At 39.1% G+C, this 21,422-nt stretch overlaps 1 protein-coding gene across 5 annotated transcripts in view; it reads left to right on the top strand.

Moving 5' to 3' along the window:
• Positions 1-21,422, top strand: part of trdmt1 (tRNA aspartic acid methyltransferase 1) — a 90,439-nt gene that overhangs the window by 36,113 nt on the left and 32,904 nt on the right. For 4 of the 5 annotated variants that reach the window (XR_006311724.1, XM_043690379.1, XM_043690382.1 and 1 more), the window contains 3 exons: positions 5,540-5,616; positions 15,537-15,608; positions 19,345-19,410. Coding sequence is in view for 4 of the 5 variants with exons in the window: in XM_043690379.1 (XP_043546314.1) it covers positions 5,540-5,616; positions 15,537-15,608; positions 19,345-19,410 (215 nt within the window). In the remaining variant the exon portion in view is untranslated. The remainder of the gene's footprint in view (positions 1-5,539; positions 5,617-15,536; positions 15,609-19,344; positions 19,411-21,422) is intronic. The other variant, XM_043690380.1, reaches the window with a different exon arrangement.

Raw genomic sequence — 21,422 nt, 5'->3', positions numbered from 1 at the left:
ACCCCCACTCCGGCCTATCACCCTCACCTTATCACCCTCTCCTTAACCTCCTTCAACCTATCGCATTTCCAACACCCCTCTCTAAGTCCCTCCTCCCTACCTTTTATCTTAGCCTGCTTGGCACACTTTCCTCATTCTTGAAGAAGGGCTCATGCCCGAAACGTTGATTCTCCTGCTCCTTGGATGCTGCTTGACCTGCTGCACTTTTCCAGCAACGCATTTTCAACCTGAGATTATCCACAAGTTTTCTAACCATGTTTTTATTTAGACAAAGTTTGATTCTCCCATTACCCCTATTTCACTAACTTGCTTTGTGTCATGACTATTGAGTTACTTAATTTCAAAACTGTAATCCTTGCTTTCAAATCCCTCAATGGCTTCCTTCATCGCTATTTCTATATCTGCCAGCTGCACAATACTCTGAGACGTTTGTTTTGCTGTGATTCTGACCTTTTGATCACCCCTATTTTTAATTTCTCTGCCACGATTGCTAATACTATATGTTTCAAGACCCTGAATTCTAGAATTGCCTTCCTAAATTTCTCTATCTCTTAATCCCCCCTTTAAGACATTTCTTTATAATAAGAAATGTGTAATTTGTATCTAAAATATAAGAGGAGGCCATTCAGTCCATTCAGTCTGCTCCACTATTCATTATGACCATGGCTGCTGTGATAATACTCAACTGCATTTTCTTGCCTTTTTCCAAAAGCTCTTGATTCTCTTGCTGGTTCACAATCTATCTCTTTATGACTTTTTGAAGTTTAAATTTCAAAGTAGAGGCACGTGAGTGTAGGTTACTTCTAAGACGAGTTCTCTTTGTTAAAAAAAAAACAAAGTTGCAATATCCTTCTGGAACAGTGCTTTAAACTAACATTTTGTCAGCGAGCAGGCGACTATGCATCCCTCCAATATTAATAGGACAATGTTTTTACTTCTTGGTTTATGACCGGTTGTGTAAAGCCATTAGCTTTTGTTTCAATTCAGAAAAGTCTGGGTTGTGCAAGTTTTTAAAAAATTTAGTTTAGAGTTCAATATTGTTGATATTAGAAGCGTGTTTAGTTTATCGCCTTGAAAAAGAATTCTGAACATTTCAGTGTCTTTGACAAATTTATAGAACTTTGAAACGAGCAGAGTTTGTTTAGAAATCTGCAGTTTGTTAGTACTGAGAAAGTTTAGTCTTTGAGATTTGTGAAACTAGTTACATAAAGTTGGTTTGGAAAGACTTATCAAATTGTCTTCACAGCTGACAGTAAGGAACCTGTCAAGTGTCAGTTAAGTAAAACCCGAAAGACTTGAGGTAGAATAATTTTGGTGGACTCGAGTCTCTGTAACAGACAGTGTTAGAACCAAGTTGAAATTTTGTTTTGATGTGTGACCTAAGATCATTCCAACCAGCTTTGATATTTAAATAGTTTGGTTTGTTTATTTCTTTTGGTGTAATTACACTTCTGCCAAAAGAATTTCATTCGGACATCTAACTTTTCGAGTAGTATCATTGGCCTTTCACCAATTGTTTGAAGTGTTCTAAACCTTTCTTTATTTGTTGTATAACTGTAAAATACCAGCAACAATGAAAGAACGATAATATACTTTAAAGTCAGGATGGTGAGTGGTTTGGAGGGGAACCTGAAGGTGCTGGTATTTGCTACCCTTGTCCTTCTAAATAAAAGTGGTAATAGGTTTGGAAAGTGCTGTCTGAGGATCTTTGGTAATTTCTGCAGTGCATTTTGTAGCTAGTACACGCTGCTACTGAGCATTGGTGGTGGAGGGAGTGGATGCTTCTGGTGGCAGTGCCAATAAAGCAGGCTGCTTTGTCCTGAATGGTGTCAAGGTGCTTGAGTGTTAATGGATCTGCACTTATCCAGGCAGTTGGGAAGTATTCCATCACACTCCTGACTTGTGCCACATAGATGGTGTACAGGTTTTGGGGAGTCAGGAGGTGAGTTACTCGCCGCAATATTCTTCGCCTCTGATCTGCTGTTATATGTGTTTATATGGTAAATCCAGTTGAGTTTCTGATCAATGATAACCCCCTAGGATATTAATACTCATGGATTCAGTGATGGTAACACCATTGAATGTCAAGGGGCAATGGTTAAATTGTCTCATATTGGTGATTAAATTAGATTTCCTACAGTATAGAATCAAGCCCTTCAGCCCAACAAGTCCACATCGACTCTCTGAAGAGTAACCCATCGAGACCCATTCCCCTACCCTATATTTACCCCTGACTAATGCACCTAACACAATGGGCAATTTAGCATGGCCAATCCACCGAGCCTGCACATCTTTGGATTGTGGAAGGAAACTGGAGCACCCGGAGGAAACCCATGCAGATGCAGGGAGAATGTGCAAACTCCACACAGATGGTCACCCAAGGTGGGAATCGAGCCCAGGTCCCTGGTGCTGTGAGGCAGCAGTGCTAACCTCTGAGCCACCATGCCTGATTGTATTCTATATTTCCAAATGCTCTCTCTTACATCCTTTACAATAGAGTCCCGGTTTTCCCAAAAATAGATGTTAAGCTGACCAGCATACCTGCTTTTTGTCATCTTTCCCTTTTGATAAAGGTGTTAAATTGGCAGTTCTTCAATCCTCCAAAACCTTTTCAATATCTAAGGATTCTTGAAAGATTGTTACCAGCATACCCACTATGTCTGTAGCCATTTCCTTTAAATACGGCGGACTCCCCTCATTAGTTCCTGAAGCCTATCGATCTTTAGCCCCATTAGTTTCCCTAGTGTCTTTCTTTAATGATTGTTACATCAGTAGAAAATCCTAATGACCTGTCTCCATATTTCAACTTGTGATGCAGTTCGATGAAGAAGAGTAGTTTCTGTGGAACATAAACATTGCTGAAAGATCTGTTTCTATGCTAATGGTACTGTGTATTGCAATCTTGTATTTTGCCATTTTATCATACAGTTATGTGTAATTATGTTGTAAATGAATTCAAGAAGAACTTGCATGAGATTTTGCTCTGAGCTCAGCCCTCCAAATCTTCAAGCACTTTGCTGAACTGAATTTCATGCAATTGGATATGACTTGAATTTCTCATTTAAAATTATGTAATGAAAATCATTCCTTTCCAGCCAGGATGTTTATTGTACATAAAAGGACACATTTTATCCCTTCTTGTTTTAAATATATTATTTGAATCTTCCTTCTAAGATGTAAGAAAATTGTGTTACGCTCCCTTTTAGTTTAGTTTTGTACTCTAACATGACTTTGTCAAATATTTACTTGCATTGGGTTCCATGACATCTCTCCCAAGGCATTATGTGTGGAATCGAGGCTGAGGCTTTGTTAGCGGCACAGTACTAATGCACTCAAGGTTCAGCTGAGGCCAAGTTTTCGTGGAATAGAAGTAGATAGTTATTGTTAAGCACAGCATCAGTGTAACAGCTATTATGTAATTCAGCCCAGAGAAGGGAGAAGCGACTGGAAGCATGATTTGGAAAGGTACATTTGGGTAGTTTTTTAAGAGTAGGGACGGAAATAGTAATAGAGGATTTGAAGGGAGGAGTTCTTTGGCAATAAGAAAGTAATTTAGTTACATATTCGAGACCTGTGAACAGTGGGGAAATGAAAACTTTAATGCCCTACATACTGATGAACACTATTTAATGCTATTTGTGCAATGGCAATTTGAAATGGTATGTTTGATATGACTGGATCTGACCTTTCCCAGTCAGGTCAGTTCAAACATATGTTTTTGAAATTTTTTTTGAAATTTGTTTATCTTCAAAATCAGTGAGATCACTTGATAGTAGTACATTAGCTAATAGATCATGTGAATTTTACTTTGAAGTAGTTCAGACTTTTCACTTATGCTTAAGAGCCTTAACTATCTTAGTTGCCCCTGGTCAAATTAGAGCAGTTTAAACCGCGAAAAGTTCTGGTGAAAGCTGTTGGCCACAGATTCTACTTTGTCTAAAGGTTCAAGAAACAAACTGAGTTTTGCATGCTTTATGCTGTGGCAAGTTCTGCCTAGATTTTCACTTATAATTATTTTGTAAAACACTGTGGAAATAAAGTGGTTCTGCATGGAAAGTGCTTCCCAATTGGATTTAGCAATATTTTCCATTGAGTCAATAGCATTACTTAAATATTTGTGTAATGGAAAATGAAAAGTAGCTCACAGTGAAATATGCAGTTGCAGATAGTTACTGCTAAGGTTAGAAGACTTTAACTTAAATGAGGTACACTTGCCAAGTTTTCCAAATGCTAGAAGTATAAACTTAGTCTGGGAGCAAACATGATAAAATTTACTGTTATTTTTCTGGACCCTGTCTCCCTGCCAATAGTATTATGAAAATAGTAATCAAGGCTGTGCACATAGCCCTACGTAGGGGGCTAATGAGGCTTTGCCCCTCTTTCCAATTTTTAATATGCTAAAAGTAATTAAAAACAATATGTTCTAGTGAGAAATCATATATAGTAAATAGAATCATACAAAAAGAATAGTTTACCTAGTGCAAAAATACAATGCTGAAGATGATGAATATCTGAGGTTGAAGCTATAAATGGTCCTTGACGTTCTGAAGGTCAGAAATCAATGACCAGGTTATAGTCCAACAGGTTTATTTGAAACACAAGTTTTCGGAGCGCTGCTCCTTTGTGAGGTGAAGTGAAGTGAAGAAAAGCACACAGATACAGAATTTATAGGCAGAGAGATCAAAAGATTGTACAAATGATGTGAGTGGACTATTCACAAGCTGAATAATAAGTTAGTGCAGGTGATCAGAAGTGTCAGATGGTGTGAGTAAAGTGTTAACAGCTTAATAGCAAGTGAAGAGATGACTTATAATCTGATCAGTTAAGTTTAAATCACAAAAACTTAAAAATAAGGTGGTGCTGAAAACAAATCAAATAGCTGGAATAACATGGTAGGTATAAGAGTCGCCTTTGAGATAACAACACAATCACCAAGCAGAAACTGATAACCAAGTTCCGTACTTATGAAGACAGCCTCAATCATGATCTTGGGTTCATGTCGCGCTACATGTTACCTCACCATGTTGTTCTGTATTTGTAAAGTCTTCCTTCCTATCCTGTTTTGACACCATTACCATAATAATTTGATATGATTTCTCTACCTTAATTAGTTTGTACAGTTTTAGATTGCTTGTTACTTTGGTTAGACCCTCTGCATGCACCTGCATCCTCAGGTAAATTTTCTCATTTTACTTATGATAACATGATGTCAGAAAATGAAAGGCAATGTTGAAAAGAGACCAGAGAAGATAAATAATGATGATATGGCAAATAGATGACTTCTCAAGATTGGAAAGGAAAGAAAAGCTGAGAGTTGATATAATCTACAGAGCAAGTGTATGATTAGTTATCAAGCCACTGCTGTATAGGTATTAAGCAATTTAGGAATGCTTGAGTATTGAAAAAAATGTTGCTAACTTTGAAACATCATTAATTCATGTGCTTGTTCCTGCATCTCCATCTCAGACAAGAAAGACTTGAGTCCGGTATTGTAGTCCGATATTTTGTAAAATTAATTGGAGTATTTCTTTTTTTTTAGGGTATGACATTGGATGAATTCAATAAACTGGACTTTGACATGATCCTAATGAGTCCTCCTTGTCAGCCATTCACAAGGTGTGTATTTACAAAAAAACCTGTATTTCATAATAATGAATTCTATATGACATGCCTTGACAAATTTCTGATGATACAGTGAAATGTTACATTGTTATAAATTAAGATGAAGGCTCAGCTATAATCATGTTTAATGATGAAATGGTCTGATGGGCCAAATGGCCTATTCTTTAATGTTTTGAAAAGTTTCTCAGTTTGATTATTAAATAGTAAAGGTTTAACCTTATGTATCGTTATCTTTACTGAATCTGTAAGTAAAGCTTTGCAATACAAGTATTAGCTTATATACGGAAAACATTGGAAACACTCAGGATATTAAGCTTCACCTGTGTAGAGGGAATAAAACAGTTATATTTCAAACATGTTTTTGCCCTTGTGTGGAATCATGTGGAAAGTACAAAGAAGGCCAGTTGAGTGCCTAATTACAGTTAAATTGTTGAAAAATGTGTTGCTGGAAAAGTGCAGCAGGTCAGGCAGCATCCCAGGAGCAGGAGAATCGACGTTTCGGGCATAAGCCCTTCTTCAGGAATTCTGAAGATTCCTGAAGAAGGGCTTATGCCTGAAACATCGATTCTCCTGCTCCTTGGATGCTGCCTGACCTGCTGCGCTTTTCCAGCAACACATTTTTCAGCTCTGATCGCCAGCATCTGCAGTCCTCACTTTTTTCTTACAGTTAAATTGTGTCTAGTCTTTCAGACAGAAGCAACATGTGACAAGTGGGATCCCTGTCTCAGGATCTAAATTCCATTCGTAGTTTGTTTCTTACTTACAAAGGAAGTTCAGGTTCACAGCACAGAAATTGAATTTCACTTATCACTTAAATCTCGGAGTACTTTTATCTCTGTTTTTGTTTGAAACACATTCTCAAATTGAGAAAATTTTATTACCTTGGTAAAAGATAATTGTATCATAATTGGAGAAGTTTAACAGCCATATTAGTGTTGAACTCTACCTTGGCTAGAATGCACAATGGGACATTTTTTAAAAATAATTTTATTTGAATGCAGAATTAGAAAAACAATAGTAAAAGAGCTGAACTTGAGTTGCTTTGAGCATGGCCTTCATATTAAGAGAGCATTTGAGTATGGCATCAAGGAGCCAAAACAAAATTGAAGTTATTGGGAAGAAAACTCTCCAAAGGTTGGAATCATATTTAGTATAAAACAAGACAGTTGTGCTTATTGGAGATCAATCGCCTCAGTTCCAGACTGTTTCTGCAGAAGTTCCTCAGGGCACAACCATCTTCAGCTCCTTCACCAATAACCTTCCTCCCACATTAAGGTCAAAAGTTGGAATGTTCAGTGCTGTATTAATTATGTGCAGTCTAGTTAATGACTCCTCAGGTATTGAGGCAATCCAAACACAACAAAGCAGGACAATATTCAGACTTTGAACTGATGAGTACAAGTAATATTTGCTCTTACAAGTCTTCAGGAAATAACTATTGCCAACAAAAGAAAATCTAATCATTTACTTCTGACATTCAGTGAGATTATGATCACTGAATCCCCAACTGCCAATATCCTGGGGGTTGCCATTAATCAGAAACTGAACTGGACCTGCCATATTGTGATAGAATCTGCTATGTTCTGTCAATTTGTGCTATAGGAACCAATAATATCTGAAAATTGTAGCATTCAGGGAACAGACAGTTCCATGGATATTCAAATTTCACTGCTGGTTACTACATTTGATTCTGTTTGGTAATGGGGCAGACCTTATTGCAAGTTTTTCAGTAGGCAAATCGAAACTGTTGAAGGGTCACAGAAGGGCATTTCAAAGGTCAACCAGTTGAAGGGTCAGAGCGAAAACTGAGAAGCAGAAAAGAATTGATAAGCTATATTTCTCCAGAGGCTGTCTATTTGGAATTCGGTGAGATGGCCCAACTCTGCGCAGGAACTAGACTTAGGAGCTGTTTGGATATCTCTGCAGATCAGAAAAAATTCAGGAAGCTCTTCCAGTACAGTTAGGATACTGGCATCTAACCAACAATGTGGAACATTGTCCATGTATGTCCTGTACACAAAAAGCAGGACAAATACAAATCAGCCAGTTACCACCATACTAGTCAACTCTCAATCATCAGTAAAGTGATGGAAAGTGTCATGAAAACAGTGATATCAAGCAGAACATGGTCAGTAATAACCTGCTCAGTGATGGCTAGTTTAGGTTCTGCCTAGGCCACTTAGCACCTAACCTCAGTATAGCTTCATTCTGACATTGACAAAAGAGCTGAATTCCAGAGGTGAGGTGAAAGTGACAGCCTCTGACATCCAGGCTACATTCAACCAAGTGTGGCATCAAGGAGCCCTATCAAAACTAGAATCAATAGGAATCAGGAAGCAAACTCTCCACTAGTTGGAGTCATACCTGTGGAGACATAAGATGATTATTGGAGATCATTCATCTCAGCTCCAGGACATTTCTGCAGGAGTTTCTCAGGGTACTGTTCTAAGCCTAACCATTTTCAGCTACTTCATCAATGACCTTACCCTCCATCATAAGGTCAGAAGTGAGATGTTCACCGATAATTGCACAATGTTTAGCACCATTCATGACTCCTTAGATACTGAAGTAGTACATGTTCGAATACAAGTTTTGGACAAAATCCAAGCTTAGACTGATAAGTGGCAAGTAGCCAGGAACTGTTAATCTCCAATAAGAAACAATCTAATGACTACCCCTTGACACTGAGTGATATAAACATCACTAAATCCCCTGGTGTCAAATCCATGGCATCACCATTGACCAGAACTCACCCTGACTCACCACATAAACATAGTGACTGCATGAGCAGGTCAGAGGCTTGAAATACTATCGCAAGTAACTGACCTCCTGTCTCTCCAAAATCTGTCCATTATATGCAAGACACAAGTCAGGAGTGTGATAGAATGCTCCCCTCTTGCTTGGATGGGTCCAACAACACTCAAGAAGCTTGACACCATCCAGGAAAAGCAGACCACTTGTTTGGCACCATATCCACAAGCATCCACTCCCTCCACTTCTCAGTAGCAGCAGTGTGTACTATTTACAGGCTGCACTGCAGAAATTCACCAGAGATCCTTAAACAGCACCTTCCAAACCTACAACCACTTCCATATAGAAGGACAATGGTCTCAGATACTTGGGAACATCATCATCCGCAAGTTCTTTCGATAATGAACAGTAATTACTATTTATTACAAGTAACTAGATTCTAGCTACAGATAAGCAATTAATTCACTTATAAATTTACCCTTACACATACGCATACACACAGAGGCAGACAGCAGCCAGGGAGAATTACATTGTGAGCAGATGGGAAAAACTGGAAAGACAGTTCAGTAGTCTTTGTTTCCAAGTTCTGCGGCTGAGTTGATCCTTATGACTCTTCTGCTGGCTTGCATGTTGCTTCACTTTTTTTTAGATGCTTTCTGTCATTAGGAAGACACATAAAATGGCTGATTCTCTTATTAAAAAGTCACAGTAATAACAATGGCAGGAAAGATAAACTTGTTTTCTTTGGATTTGCAGTGAGTTTTGATTACAGAGAACAGAGAGACCACTCCCAAACTGGGAAAGACCCGAACATCTCTCTCTCTCTCTCTCTCTCTCTCTGTGTAACTTGTTCCCAATTCCAAAGGAGAACCGATTATGCAATTGTTAGTGGACAATAAACTGTAGACCAATCAGCTTCTCACTGCCAACCAACACTGTATCAGCATACCCCCTCAGCACCAAATTGTCTGCAACTCAAAATTCATTTCCTGTTTCTTCAAACAGTTGCTTACAAAATGCCTGATGTGTGTCAGGTTACTTGCTTTTCAAAACAGCAACACACCAGTTGCAAAATAGTTTTTAAAAGCTTTGGACTGGAATGAGAAAGTACTGTTTAAAATTAAAAAAAAATGCCTTATAAATAAAAACAGTAGCAGTATTGGCCTGATGGAGCTGGTCGTCTTTGAAACAGCTGGAGTTGTGTCTGAGTGGGTGTCATAGAATCATAGTCACAAAGATGTACAGCACGGAAACAGACCCTTTGGTCCAACCTGTCCATGCCTACCAGATATCCCAACCCAATCTAGTCACAACTGCCAGCATCCAGCCCACATTCCACAAACCCTTCCTATTCATATACCCGTCCAGATGCCTTTTACATGTTGCAATTGTACTCCCCTCCACCACTTCCTCTGGCAGTTCATTCCATACACGTACCACCCTCTGCGTGAAAAGGTTGCCCCTTAGGTCTCTTTTATATCTTTCCCCTCTCACCCTAAACCTATGCCCTCTAGTTCTGGACTCCCACACTCTAGGGAAAAGACATTGTCTATTTATCTTATCCATGCCCCTCATGATTTTATAAACCTCTATATAAGGTCACCCCTCAGCCTCCGATACTACAGGGAAAACAGCCCTAGCCTATTCAACCTCTCCTTATACCTCAAATCCTTCAATCCTGGCGCCATCCTTGTAAATCTTTTCTGAACCCTTTCAAGTTTCACAGCATCCTTCCGACAGGAAGGAGACCAGAATTGTATGCAATACTCCAATGTCCTGTACAGCCACAGCATGACCTCCCAACTCCTGTACTCAATATTCTGACCAATAAAAGAAAGCATACCAAACGCAGCCTTCAATATCTTATCTCGCTGCGACTCCAATTTCAAAGAGCAGTCCAAGGTCTCTTTGTTCAGTAACACTCCCGAGGACCTTACCATTAAGATTTGCTGTTAAGATTTGCTTCCCCAAAATGCAGCATTTGACATTTATCTAAATTAAACTCCACCTGCCACTTCTCAGCCCATTGGCCCATGTGATCAAGATCCCGTTGTTATCTGAGATAACCTTCTTCGCTGTCCACTCTTCCTCCAATTTTGGTGTCATCTGCAAACTTACTAACTATACCTCTTATGCTCACATCCAAATTATTTATATAAATATCAAAAAATAGTGGACTCAGCACCGATCCTTGTGGCACACCTCTGGTCACAGGCCTCCAGTATGAAAAACAATCCTCCACCACCATCCTCTGTCTTCTACCTTTGAGCCAATTCTGTCTCCAGATGGCTAGTTCTTCCTGTATGCCAGGAGATCTAACCTCGCTAACCAGTCTCACATGGGGAACCTTGTCGATTGCCTTACTGAAGTCCAAATAGGTCACATCTACCGCTCTGCCCTCATTAATTTTCTTTGTTCCTTCTTCAAAATTCAATCAAGTTTGTGAGACATGATTTCCCATGCACAAAGCCATGTTGACTATCCCTAATAAGTCCTTGCCTTTCTAAAAAGATGTACATCCTGTCCCTCAGGATTCCCTCCAACAACTTGCTCACCACCGACGTCAGGCTCACTGGTCTATAGTCCCTGGCTTGTCCTTACCACCTTTCTTAAACAGTAGCATCATGTTAACCAAACTCCAGTCTTCTGGCACCTCACCTGTGACTATCGATGATACAAATATCTCAGTAAGAGGCCCAACAATCACTTCTGTAGCTTCCCACAGAGTTCTAGGGTACACCTGATCAGGTCCTGGGATTTATCCACTTTTATGCATTTCAAGACATCCAGCACTTCCTCCTCTGTAGTATGGACATTTTTCAAGACGTCACCATCTATTTCCCTGCATTCTATGTCTTCCATGTCCTTTTCCACAGTAAATACTGATGCAACATACTTGTTTAGTATCTCCCCATCTCCTGCGGCTTCATACAAAGGCTGCCTTGCTGATCTTTGAGGGGCTCTATTCTCTTCCTAGTTACCCTTTTGTCCTTAATGTATTTGTAAAAATCTTTTGGATTCTCCATTACTCTATTTGCCAAAGCTGTCTCATGTCCTCTTTTTGCCCTCCTAATTTCCCTCTTATGTATACTCCTACTGCCTTTATACTCTTCCAAGGATTCACTCGATCTATTCTGTCTATGCTTGACATATGCTTCCTTCTTTTTCTTAATCATACCCTCCATTACTTTTGTCATTCCCTATACCTACCAGCTTTTCCTTGCACTCTAACAGGAATACACTTGGCCTCTTGTTATTGATCTGCAGTTTCTCGAATCCAAGTGAACATGAACCCAGAAAATTATATGAACCACCAGAATATGCGCAGTTATTAAGGCAGTGGCCTGACAGAGTGTCTTTTGAGGGTGTTTCATATGTTACGTTCCATGATGAATGTGTTATGAGATTTGCTCACCCATCGTGACACCAATATTTTTGGCGGGTCGGTGTGGACTTGTTGGGCCGAAGGGCCTGTTTCCACACTGTAAAGTAATCTAATCTAATATGCGCAGTTATTAAGGCAGTGGCCTGACAGAGTGTCTTTTGAGGGTGTTTCATATCTTACGTTCCATGATGAATGTGTTATGAGATTTGCTCACCCATCGTGACACCAATATTTGGTGAGAATTGCTGAGGTATCCATAGAATCTGTCTGTCCCTCCCAAAAGAGACATTTTTAACTTTAGCCAAGGTGGGCAACACAGCCTTTGGAACTCTGTCTTGCTGCAGAGAACAGTACCTATTGTTATAGCTCATTACTACTGCATTTCTATTTTGTCCCCACACTTGAATAGAACTCTGTACCATAGTGTTTTATTCAGTTCACTTATCCTTCTTACAGTCTGTGCCTTTGTCAGCACTGGGAGCAGCAATGTCACACCAATTGGACAAGGGTACTAACCGAGGCTCCGCTAAAACGAAAATCTGGATCCAGGTTCTCGATCCATATTCTGGATTATTGCAATCACACCCCTAGTTCCTGATCATGTGTAAAATTTATTGAAATAATTTAAATGGTATGACTGCCTCCTGAGACACAGTGATTGAATACCTCTCACCCTCACTAATCTATTGCATTGTCTGCTGCTCGGACTCTCGTTCATCATATCTGAAACAAAGGTCCTTGAGCAGCCAACATTTGCTGCAAATGTGGTCACCATGGATAACACCAGCATCCACCAACTCCCACATTCCAGAGCTGCAACAGATCACCCGCCTAGCCATCTACATTCTATTTAATTATTTCATTTTTATGTTAGATATTTTAAAAGTGAATTTCCTAACATTATTCTTCAGCTGTAATGTCTTGATCTTAACCACTTGACGATTCAGAGACATACGGCAAATATCAGCCAATCACCTACTGTTTTCCTGTGATCCCCCACTTTAGCTCTGTGCCGCTGAGTCATAGAGTCAGACAGCACAGAAACAGACTCTTTGGCCAAACTCGTCCATGCCAACTGGTCCCATTTGGCGTATACTGTTTTCCTGTGACGCTACTTTCATATCCATGTACCTGTCCAAATGTCTTTTAAATGTTGTACTGGCCTCTACCACTTCCTCTGGCAGCCCATTCCATGCTTGTACCACTGTCTATGTGAGAAAATTGTCCCTCATGTCCCACTGTCTATGTGAGAAAATTGTCCCTCATGTCCTTTTTAAATCTTTCCCCTCTGACCTTAAACCTATACCCTCAAGGTTTGGACCTCACTTCCACAGGAAAAAGACCTGGGCTATTTATTTTATATATGCCCGTCCTGATTTTATAAACCTCTGTGAAGTCCCCCTTTAGCATCCTACGCTCCAAGGAAAGAAACCCCAGCCTATTCAGCCTCTCCTTATAACTCAAACCCTCCAGTCTCGTAACATCCTTTTCAGTTTAAGAAAATCCTTCCTATTGCAGGGCGACCATAATTGTACTTACTACTCCAAATGTGGCCTTACCAATGACTTGTACAGCCTTAACATGACATGCCAATTTCTGTATTCAGTGCTGTGACTGATGAAGGTGAGTGCTAAATGCCTTCTTCACCACCCTGTCTACCTGTGATGCTACTTTCAAGAAACTATGTACCTGCACTCCTAAATCTCTCTGACAACACTCCCCAGAGCCCTGCCATTAACTGTGCAAGTCCTGACCTGGTTTGTCTTATCAAAATACAACATCTCTCATTTATCGAAGTTAAACTCCATCTGCCATTCCTCAGTCCATTGGCCTATTTGATCAAACTCCCGTTGTACGCTGAGGTAACCTTTTGCACTATCCACTATACCACCAGTGTTTGGTCATTTGTAAACTTAGTAACCATGCTTCCAATATTCTCATCTAATTCTTTGTGTAAATGACAAATAACAGTGACCCAGCACCGATCATTGAGTCATACAGCATGGAAAGTGACACTTCTATTCAACTAGTCCACACCGATCATATTCTCAAAGTAAACTAGTCCCACTTGCCTGCATTTTGCCCATATCTCTCCAAACCTTTCATATATTCATGTACTTCTCCAAATATTTTTTAAATATTGTAACTGTACCAGCATCCACCACTTACTCAGGATGTTCATTCCACACACGAGCCACTCATGGTTTAAAACAAGTTGCCCCTCAAGTCTTTTTTAAATCTTTCTCTTCTCACCTTAAAAATATGCCCCCTGGTTTTGAAATCTCCCACCCTCAGGGAAAAGAAAACTGTTGCTATTCACCTTATCTATGCCCCTCATAATTTTGTAAACTTCTATAAGGTCATCCCTCAACCTCCTCTGCTCAGTGGAAAAAGGTCCCAGCCTATCCAGCTTATTTTATAACTCCATTCCTGGCAACATCCTGGTATATATTTTCTGAACCCTCACCAATGTAATAATATCTTTTCTATAGTTGGGCAACGAGATCTGCACACAGTACTCCAGAAGCGGCCTCATCATCGTCATGTACAGCCTCAACATGATGTCCTAACTCCAATACTCAGAGATCTGAATTGTGAAGGCAAGCGGTTTAATGTCTTCTAAACCACCCTGTCTATCTGTGATGCAACTTTCAAATAATTTTGTATCTCAATCTCTCTGTGTCTCTGTTCTACAACACTACCCATCCTTACAATACACTGCTGATCACAGGTCTCCAGGCAGAGCAATAACCCTCTAATTTCTATTGTCAAACAAATTTCATATCCTTTGGTCAGCTCTCCCTGGATCCCATTATGATCCAACCCTACAAACCAGTCTACCTTGTCGAAGGTCCATGCAGACAAAATCTACCATGTTGCCTACTTCATCTATCTTCTTGACCACCTCTCCAAAAAACTTAAATCAAGGTTGTGACATCAAAGAACATTTGACAACTCACTTTGACTGAATACGTAGGATATGTTTTCTTTTACCTCTAGTAGATAATGTGCGGAATCCCAGCTTAATTTTGGAGAGTTTCAACCACTTATTAATGAAGCAGCTTCCATTGCTGTTTGCTTTGATGTGACTGAAAACAAGATCTTATTATGCATCGGTATATTCAGGTAACATGGAAAAGTATTCAACTGACCCTTTGAGACAATTTGAGTGCTCAATTGATTCATACTTCCAAGCTTTTACAGTATTGTGGCATTTGTACAATTTTGTTTTAATTTCTTCAGGTAAGCAATTAAGTTAGCAAAATATAATAAAGATTCTCTTTATAATTGGGGCGGCACAGTGGCTCAGTGGTTGGCACTGCTGCCTCACAGTGCCAGGGAACCAGGTTCGATTCCTGCCTCAGCTGACTGTCTGTGTGGAGTTTGCACATGCTCCCCGTGTCTGCATGGGTTTCCTCCGGGTGCTCTGGTTTCCTCCCACAATCCAAAGATAATTAGGTGAGTTGACCATGCTAAATTGCTCATAGTGTAGGTTAATAGTCAGGGGTGAACATCGGGTAGGGGAATGGATCTGGGTGAGTTATTCTTCGGAGGGTCGATTTAGGCTTGTTGGGTCGAAGGACCTGTTTCAACACTGTCGGGATCCAAATTCTAATAACAAAATAACACATAGCAAATATATGCTTGCTATTTATTCTGTTTACCAAATGATATAAATGAATGAGTAGCTTTTATTCAATTCTTTCTTCTTTCCATAAGTAAAAAGAATGAAAATCTTTATTTCAAGCCTAATTGCACATCTTTATTTTTAAAACAGAATAGGTTCACAGAAAGACGTATTGGATCCCAGGACCAAGAGCTTTTTGTACATGCTTGATATACTTCCAAGGTCTGGAAAATACTATAAAGTATAAGTGTGTTCTGTGGTAAACTAGTAGAAACTTTTGACAGATGTAAGTCAAAAATGTTTTAATTTTAAAAAAAGTCTTAAATAAAAGCAAAACATAATAGAATTTCAGAAGAGGCCAGGTAGTTTCTGAAAGTAAAAAGATTTAACTAATATTCCAGTGAGGTGAAATTAGAGCATTCAAGTATTAAGCAAAGTTTAATTTTCTATCATGGTTTCTTAAATTCAAAATTCAGGAGTAATGTAGAATAAATTCTCGACAGCAGAATTTTCCTTTCCCTTGAAGTAATGGAGCAGGATAAGCAAGCTGATTGGCTCTGGATAGGTACCTTTAATGTTCATGTAACATGAGCTGTTAAATTCTGGGTGGAAAAATCTATGGATGATTTTTGTCAGTCTGTCACTAATTACGTTAAAAATAGTCAATTAACAACCACAGAAAGCTTCAGTTCATGAAGGATTGAATATTTGCCTTTCCAGCATCCTGCCTCCCTTTTTGACTGGGAAGTCAGGGTAGATTGCCTTTCAGATTTTGTAAAGAGGGACCTCCATTTGTCTCAATCTGGGACAACTGGGTTCCAGAGAAGAGGGTAGTATCCATTGAGTGCCACCGTGATCTCCTCCCACACCCTCGCTGCTTTGGGCAGGTAGTCTCTCATTTTGAAAGATGATCACCCTCACACTTTATCCAGTAAAGGGATAATCCTGGGTCAGACACCCAGTATGTTTTCAAGCAATTTGCTGTGCTTGTTGAAAGGATAAACTGATTATGAAAATAGAGTGAAATATAGGTTTATGAAATATAATGCTGAAATCAAATACATTGATAAAATAGAAACAGAAGTGTTTTCACCTAAATGCTTTTAAAATAATTCCACTTTTCAGCCTGTGTTAATCAGAATCATGGATGTTTTGCAGACATGCAAATTAGGAACAGGGGGAGTATATCATTCAAACCTGCTCAACCATTCAACAAGATGATGGCTGATATGATTACTCCGTACCCGGATACCTCCAATAACCTTTATCTTGCTTGTTTATAAAGAAATTATCTCCCTTGGTCTCAGAAATATTTGAGTGTTCTGCTTCTGCCACCTTTTGAAGAAGGTATTTTTAAAGATTCATGATCCTCTGAGAAAAAAAGGTTCTCTTCATCTTTCTTAAATGGTACCACCATATTTTTAAACAATGATCCTCTGAAGTGAAGAAGCCTCCTTTCCATGTCCACCCTGTCGAGACCTCTTGGGATCTTGCACGTTTCAAATTGTATAATTTACCAGCATTTGGCCCACAAACTTGAATGTTATGAAGTGCCAAATGCTCATCCAGGTACTTTTAAAATAATGTAGGCATAGTACCTCTACCATCCTCTCAAGCAGCACATTCCAGATCATCACCACCCATCGCCCCCCAAACCTCTTGCCCCCTAATTAAAACCTATGTTCCCTCGTGGCTGTCCCTTCAACTAAGGTTAACAGCTACACCATATTCACTGTGTCCATACCCCTCATAATCTTGTACACTTAAAACAGATCACCCTGTGAAGAAGCCATGCTGATTATCCCTGATCAAGCCTTGCCTCTCAAAGTGGAGATGGATGCTCTTCTTCAGAATTTTCTCAAATCATTTCCCTATCACTGGCCTGAGATTTACTGGTCAGTAGTTCTCAAGCTTATTTCTACAACCCTTCTGTTAGTTGTTCTCATTAGCTGTTCTGCAGTCCTCTGGCACTTTCCCATGGCTAGAGAGGAATTAAAACTTTGGGCCAGTGCCCCTGCAATCTCCTCCCTTGTCTCCCACAGTAACCTGGGATACGATTCATTGGGGCCTGGAGATTTGTTCACCTTTATGCCTGCCAACACCTTTAATACATTTTACTTCCCTTTATCAATTTGTTCAAGCACCTCAGTCTCTCCCCCGGGTTCTGTTCCTGCATCTTCATTCTCTTGCATGAAGACAGATGTAAAGTATTGATTCAACACTCTACCAATGTTCTCTGGCTCCACCCATAGAATGCCCCTTTGGTCCCTAATGGCCCAACCCTTTCCCTGGTTATCCTTTTCCCATTGATATAGTTAGAAAATATCTTGGGATGTTCCCTACTTTTACCAGCAATATCTTTCTTATATCTCCTCTTTCTTTTCCTAATTGCTTTCTTAAGATCCATTTTGCACCTTCTGTACTCCACTAATGCCTTTGCTGATTTGTTCCCCTTGTACCTGCTAAAAGCCTCTATTTGCTTCTCATCATATCCTGAATATCTCTGGTCATCCATGGTTCTCTGGATTTGTTACTCCTTCCGATCACCCTACAGGGAACATATTGGACTTGAACCCTCCCCAATTTCTCTTTGAATGTCTCCCACTGCTTTTCTGTGGATTTTCTCACTAGTAGCTTTTCCCAGTCTGGATCCTGCCTTCTATTACTAAAATCCACTCTCCAATCCAAAATTTCTTTTGTAACTTGTCTATTTCTTTGTCCATAATAAGATTAAATTGTGCCATGTTGTGATTGTTATCACTAAAGTACTCTCTCACCACAACCTCAACCTTCTGTCTGGCTTCATTCCCCAGAACCAAGTCCAGAACAGCTCCATCCCTTTTGGCCTGTACACATTTCAAGAAATCTACTCCATTCAAACTCTTAATGCTATGTCTATCCCAGTTAATGTTGGAAAAGTTGAAACCACTGACTATAATTACCCATTTGTTATTCTTAAATGCCTCTGTGAAATATGCACAAATTTGCTCCTTAATTTCACATTGACTCTCAGCGGTCTATAACAAACACTGAGCAATGTAACTGCCCTTTTTTTTAGTCTTACGCTCTAATCGCAAAACTTAATTCGATGCTCCCTCCAAGATATCATCTCTCCTCATGGCAGTAACTGTCTCCTTAACTAATAATGCAATGCCTCCCTCTCTTTAACATCCGTCCTCTGTCTTGCTTGATGATTCTATATCCTGGAATGTTGAGTTGCCAATCTTGCTCTGCCCTCATCCACATCTCTGTGATGGCTACTATATCGCAATTCTGTGTCAATCATCACCCTTAACTCAGATTGCTTCTTACTTTTCTAAAGTCCACTTGAAACAAGCCTCACTGGTTTAACCATTCCCCTAAACCAATATGTCTTGTGTAGTTTATGAAGATCACTCTCAAAATAAGTTTACAAGAAATGAATGTGAAGTAAATATAAAGTTTTCCTGATTTGTAAGTAGTTGTCTGAGCTCTTCAGTAGGGTTATGGGTTTCTGAGAATGTCGTATGGGTGATTGGCTGAAAAAGAACCAAAACATAAAAACTGGATAAATTCAACAACTCTAGCAGCATTTGTGGAGAAAGAAAAATAATTAATGTTTTGAGTCCAGTATGATTCTTCAGAACTTCTTGAGAAGAAGAGTCATATCAAACTCGAAAAATTAGCTGTTTCTCTCTCCACAAATGCTGCCAGACCTGCTGCATTTCTCTACATTTTCTATTTTTATTTCAGATCTCCATCATCCACAGAATGTTTGCTTTTATTTGAAGAAAAGATCCAAATTTTTGTTTTCTCATTTCTTGGCAAAGTGTAGCAGTACAGAAAAAATATTGCAAGCAAGATATTCTGTACAAAGATTTATATAATAATTTATTCTAAAATTTATATTTTTACATTACGGAAGTGAAAGCCAAAATGTAATTTTAAAAATTGTCTATTTTTGTGTTTATCTTCCCAGACTTTCCAAAACCCCTAAATATATTCTTCTAGAAAATGTCAAAGGATTTGAAACATCTGTTGTGAGGTATGCATTTGTTGCATGAAATAGGCTGCTTAACTTCATACTATAAGATTTTTCTGCCAGTAATGATGTGAAGAGATTGTGTGATGTTGATTTTTACATCTGTGTATTTATGATATATTCTGGATTAAAATCCTATTGTGGATTAATGTCATATTACAGCATACAGATCACTAGCTATTTGATTCCCAATTAGAAGTGTGTTTAAAAGAGTACTCAAGGATGATGTACTGCAATGATACAAAGTATTTAATACCAGAATACAACTGAGAGTTATATTATTTTATCCAACATACATGATCTATTCATTGGTAATAACCATCACTATCACTACTGTTGCTCAAACTGGTGGGACTAAATGCAATAAGTCTCTGAAGGTTTGCATACTGGAATCCTAAAAGAGTGGCCACAGAGATGATAGATAATCAGTTGTAATTTCCCAAAAAATCATTGGATCCTGGAAAAGTACTACAGAATTGGAAAGCATTTCATGTGACACCCCTATTCAAGAAGCAGGGTGCAAAAAGTGGCTAACTATAGGCTGATAGCCAAATGGCTATTGTGAGAAAAGTATTGGAAACAGTTTGTAAGGAAGCAATAACAGAACATTTGGAAAATCATAATCTGAGCAAGTAGAGTCAGCATGGCTGATGAAAGGGAAATTTTGTCTGACTAATTTAGTAGTTTTTTGAGGAAGTCTCAACCACGGTGAATAGAGGGGAACTAGTACGAAAACAACAAATGCTGGAGATCACAGCGGGTTAGACAGCATCCATGGAGAGTGTGAAAGCTAACATTTTGGGTCTAGATGACTCTTCATCAGAGCTTCATCAGAACCAGTAGGTGTGTTATATTTGGACTTCCAGAAGTTGTTTGACAAAGTATCTCACACCAGTTAAGTCATAAGATAAACGACCATTGTGTTGGAGGTAGTATATTGGCATTGATAGAAAATTGGATAATGGGCTGGAATCAATGAGTGGTGATGAGGGATTTTTTTTCAGGTTGGTGACCTGTGACCAATGGAGTTCCATAGAAATCAGTGCTGTTACCACAACTGTTTGCAATATATATTAATGACTTGGAGAAAAGAAACAAAGGGACTGTAGCCAAATTTGCGGATGACACAAAAAAGATGGAACAGCAAGTTGTGCAAAGCATACAAAGTTTACAGAGAGATATTGATCAGTTAAGTAAGTGGGCAAAAACTTGGCAAATGGAATATAATGTTGGAAAATTTTACATTTTGGAAGGGAGAACGAAAGAACAGAATATGAATTGAATGGAGAAAAATTTCAGAAAGCTGCAACACAAAAGGACTTTGGGTACTTGTCTTTTTCCACAGAAAATACAGACATAGAAGCTAGGGAAGTGATGGGAATAAATATTGATGTCTTGAAAATAGTCCACATTACAGAGGAGGAGGTGCTGGAGATTTTAAAGAAGCATAAAGGTAAATGAAGCTCTGGGATCTGCTCAAGTCAATGTTCTAGAGTTCAACCAGATATCAGCACTTCCTCATAAAACTCAGGGTGGGGTGGTAGTGCTGCTGTGACTTGTGTGGGTTAACACTGATATCTAAATGGAGTGAAAAGATGAGTTATGACCTTTTGCGTGTGCCCCTTTCATGAAGGAGCTGTTGTTTACATCTAGCATTGTGCTTTGTCTTTATTTTGGCTTTTTTAATCAATGTGGCAAGTTGGTTAGTGAACAGGTAAACTAATTGACTTAAAGCATTTTGTAGTTCAGGAGAGGATTGATGTTAGGTTTGGTTAAAAAAAAACTCTATTGGAATTTCCATTGTATTGCATGAAATGTTGGTTTTGCCTCTCACATCCATTGATAAAACTGTTGACTTCAGTGTGATATGAAATCACAGCAACAAATCAAGCCAGCACTACACCCTGCTTTTGTCAGTTTCCTGGTGAGAGGGTTGGAAAGAAAGACTTGCATTTATACAGTGATTTTGTCCTAAAATATTTTCCACCAAGATAATTAGCTTTGAAGTACTGTTA

This window comes from Chiloscyllium plagiosum, chromosome 5, assembly GCF_004010195.1.
Source record: "Chiloscyllium plagiosum isolate BGI_BamShark_2017 chromosome 5, ASM401019v2, whole genome shotgun sequence".
NCBI lineage: Eukaryota > Metazoa > Chordata > Chondrichthyes > Orectolobiformes > Hemiscylliidae > Chiloscyllium > Chiloscyllium plagiosum.
This window is presented reverse-complemented; position numbering and strand designations above follow the sequence as displayed.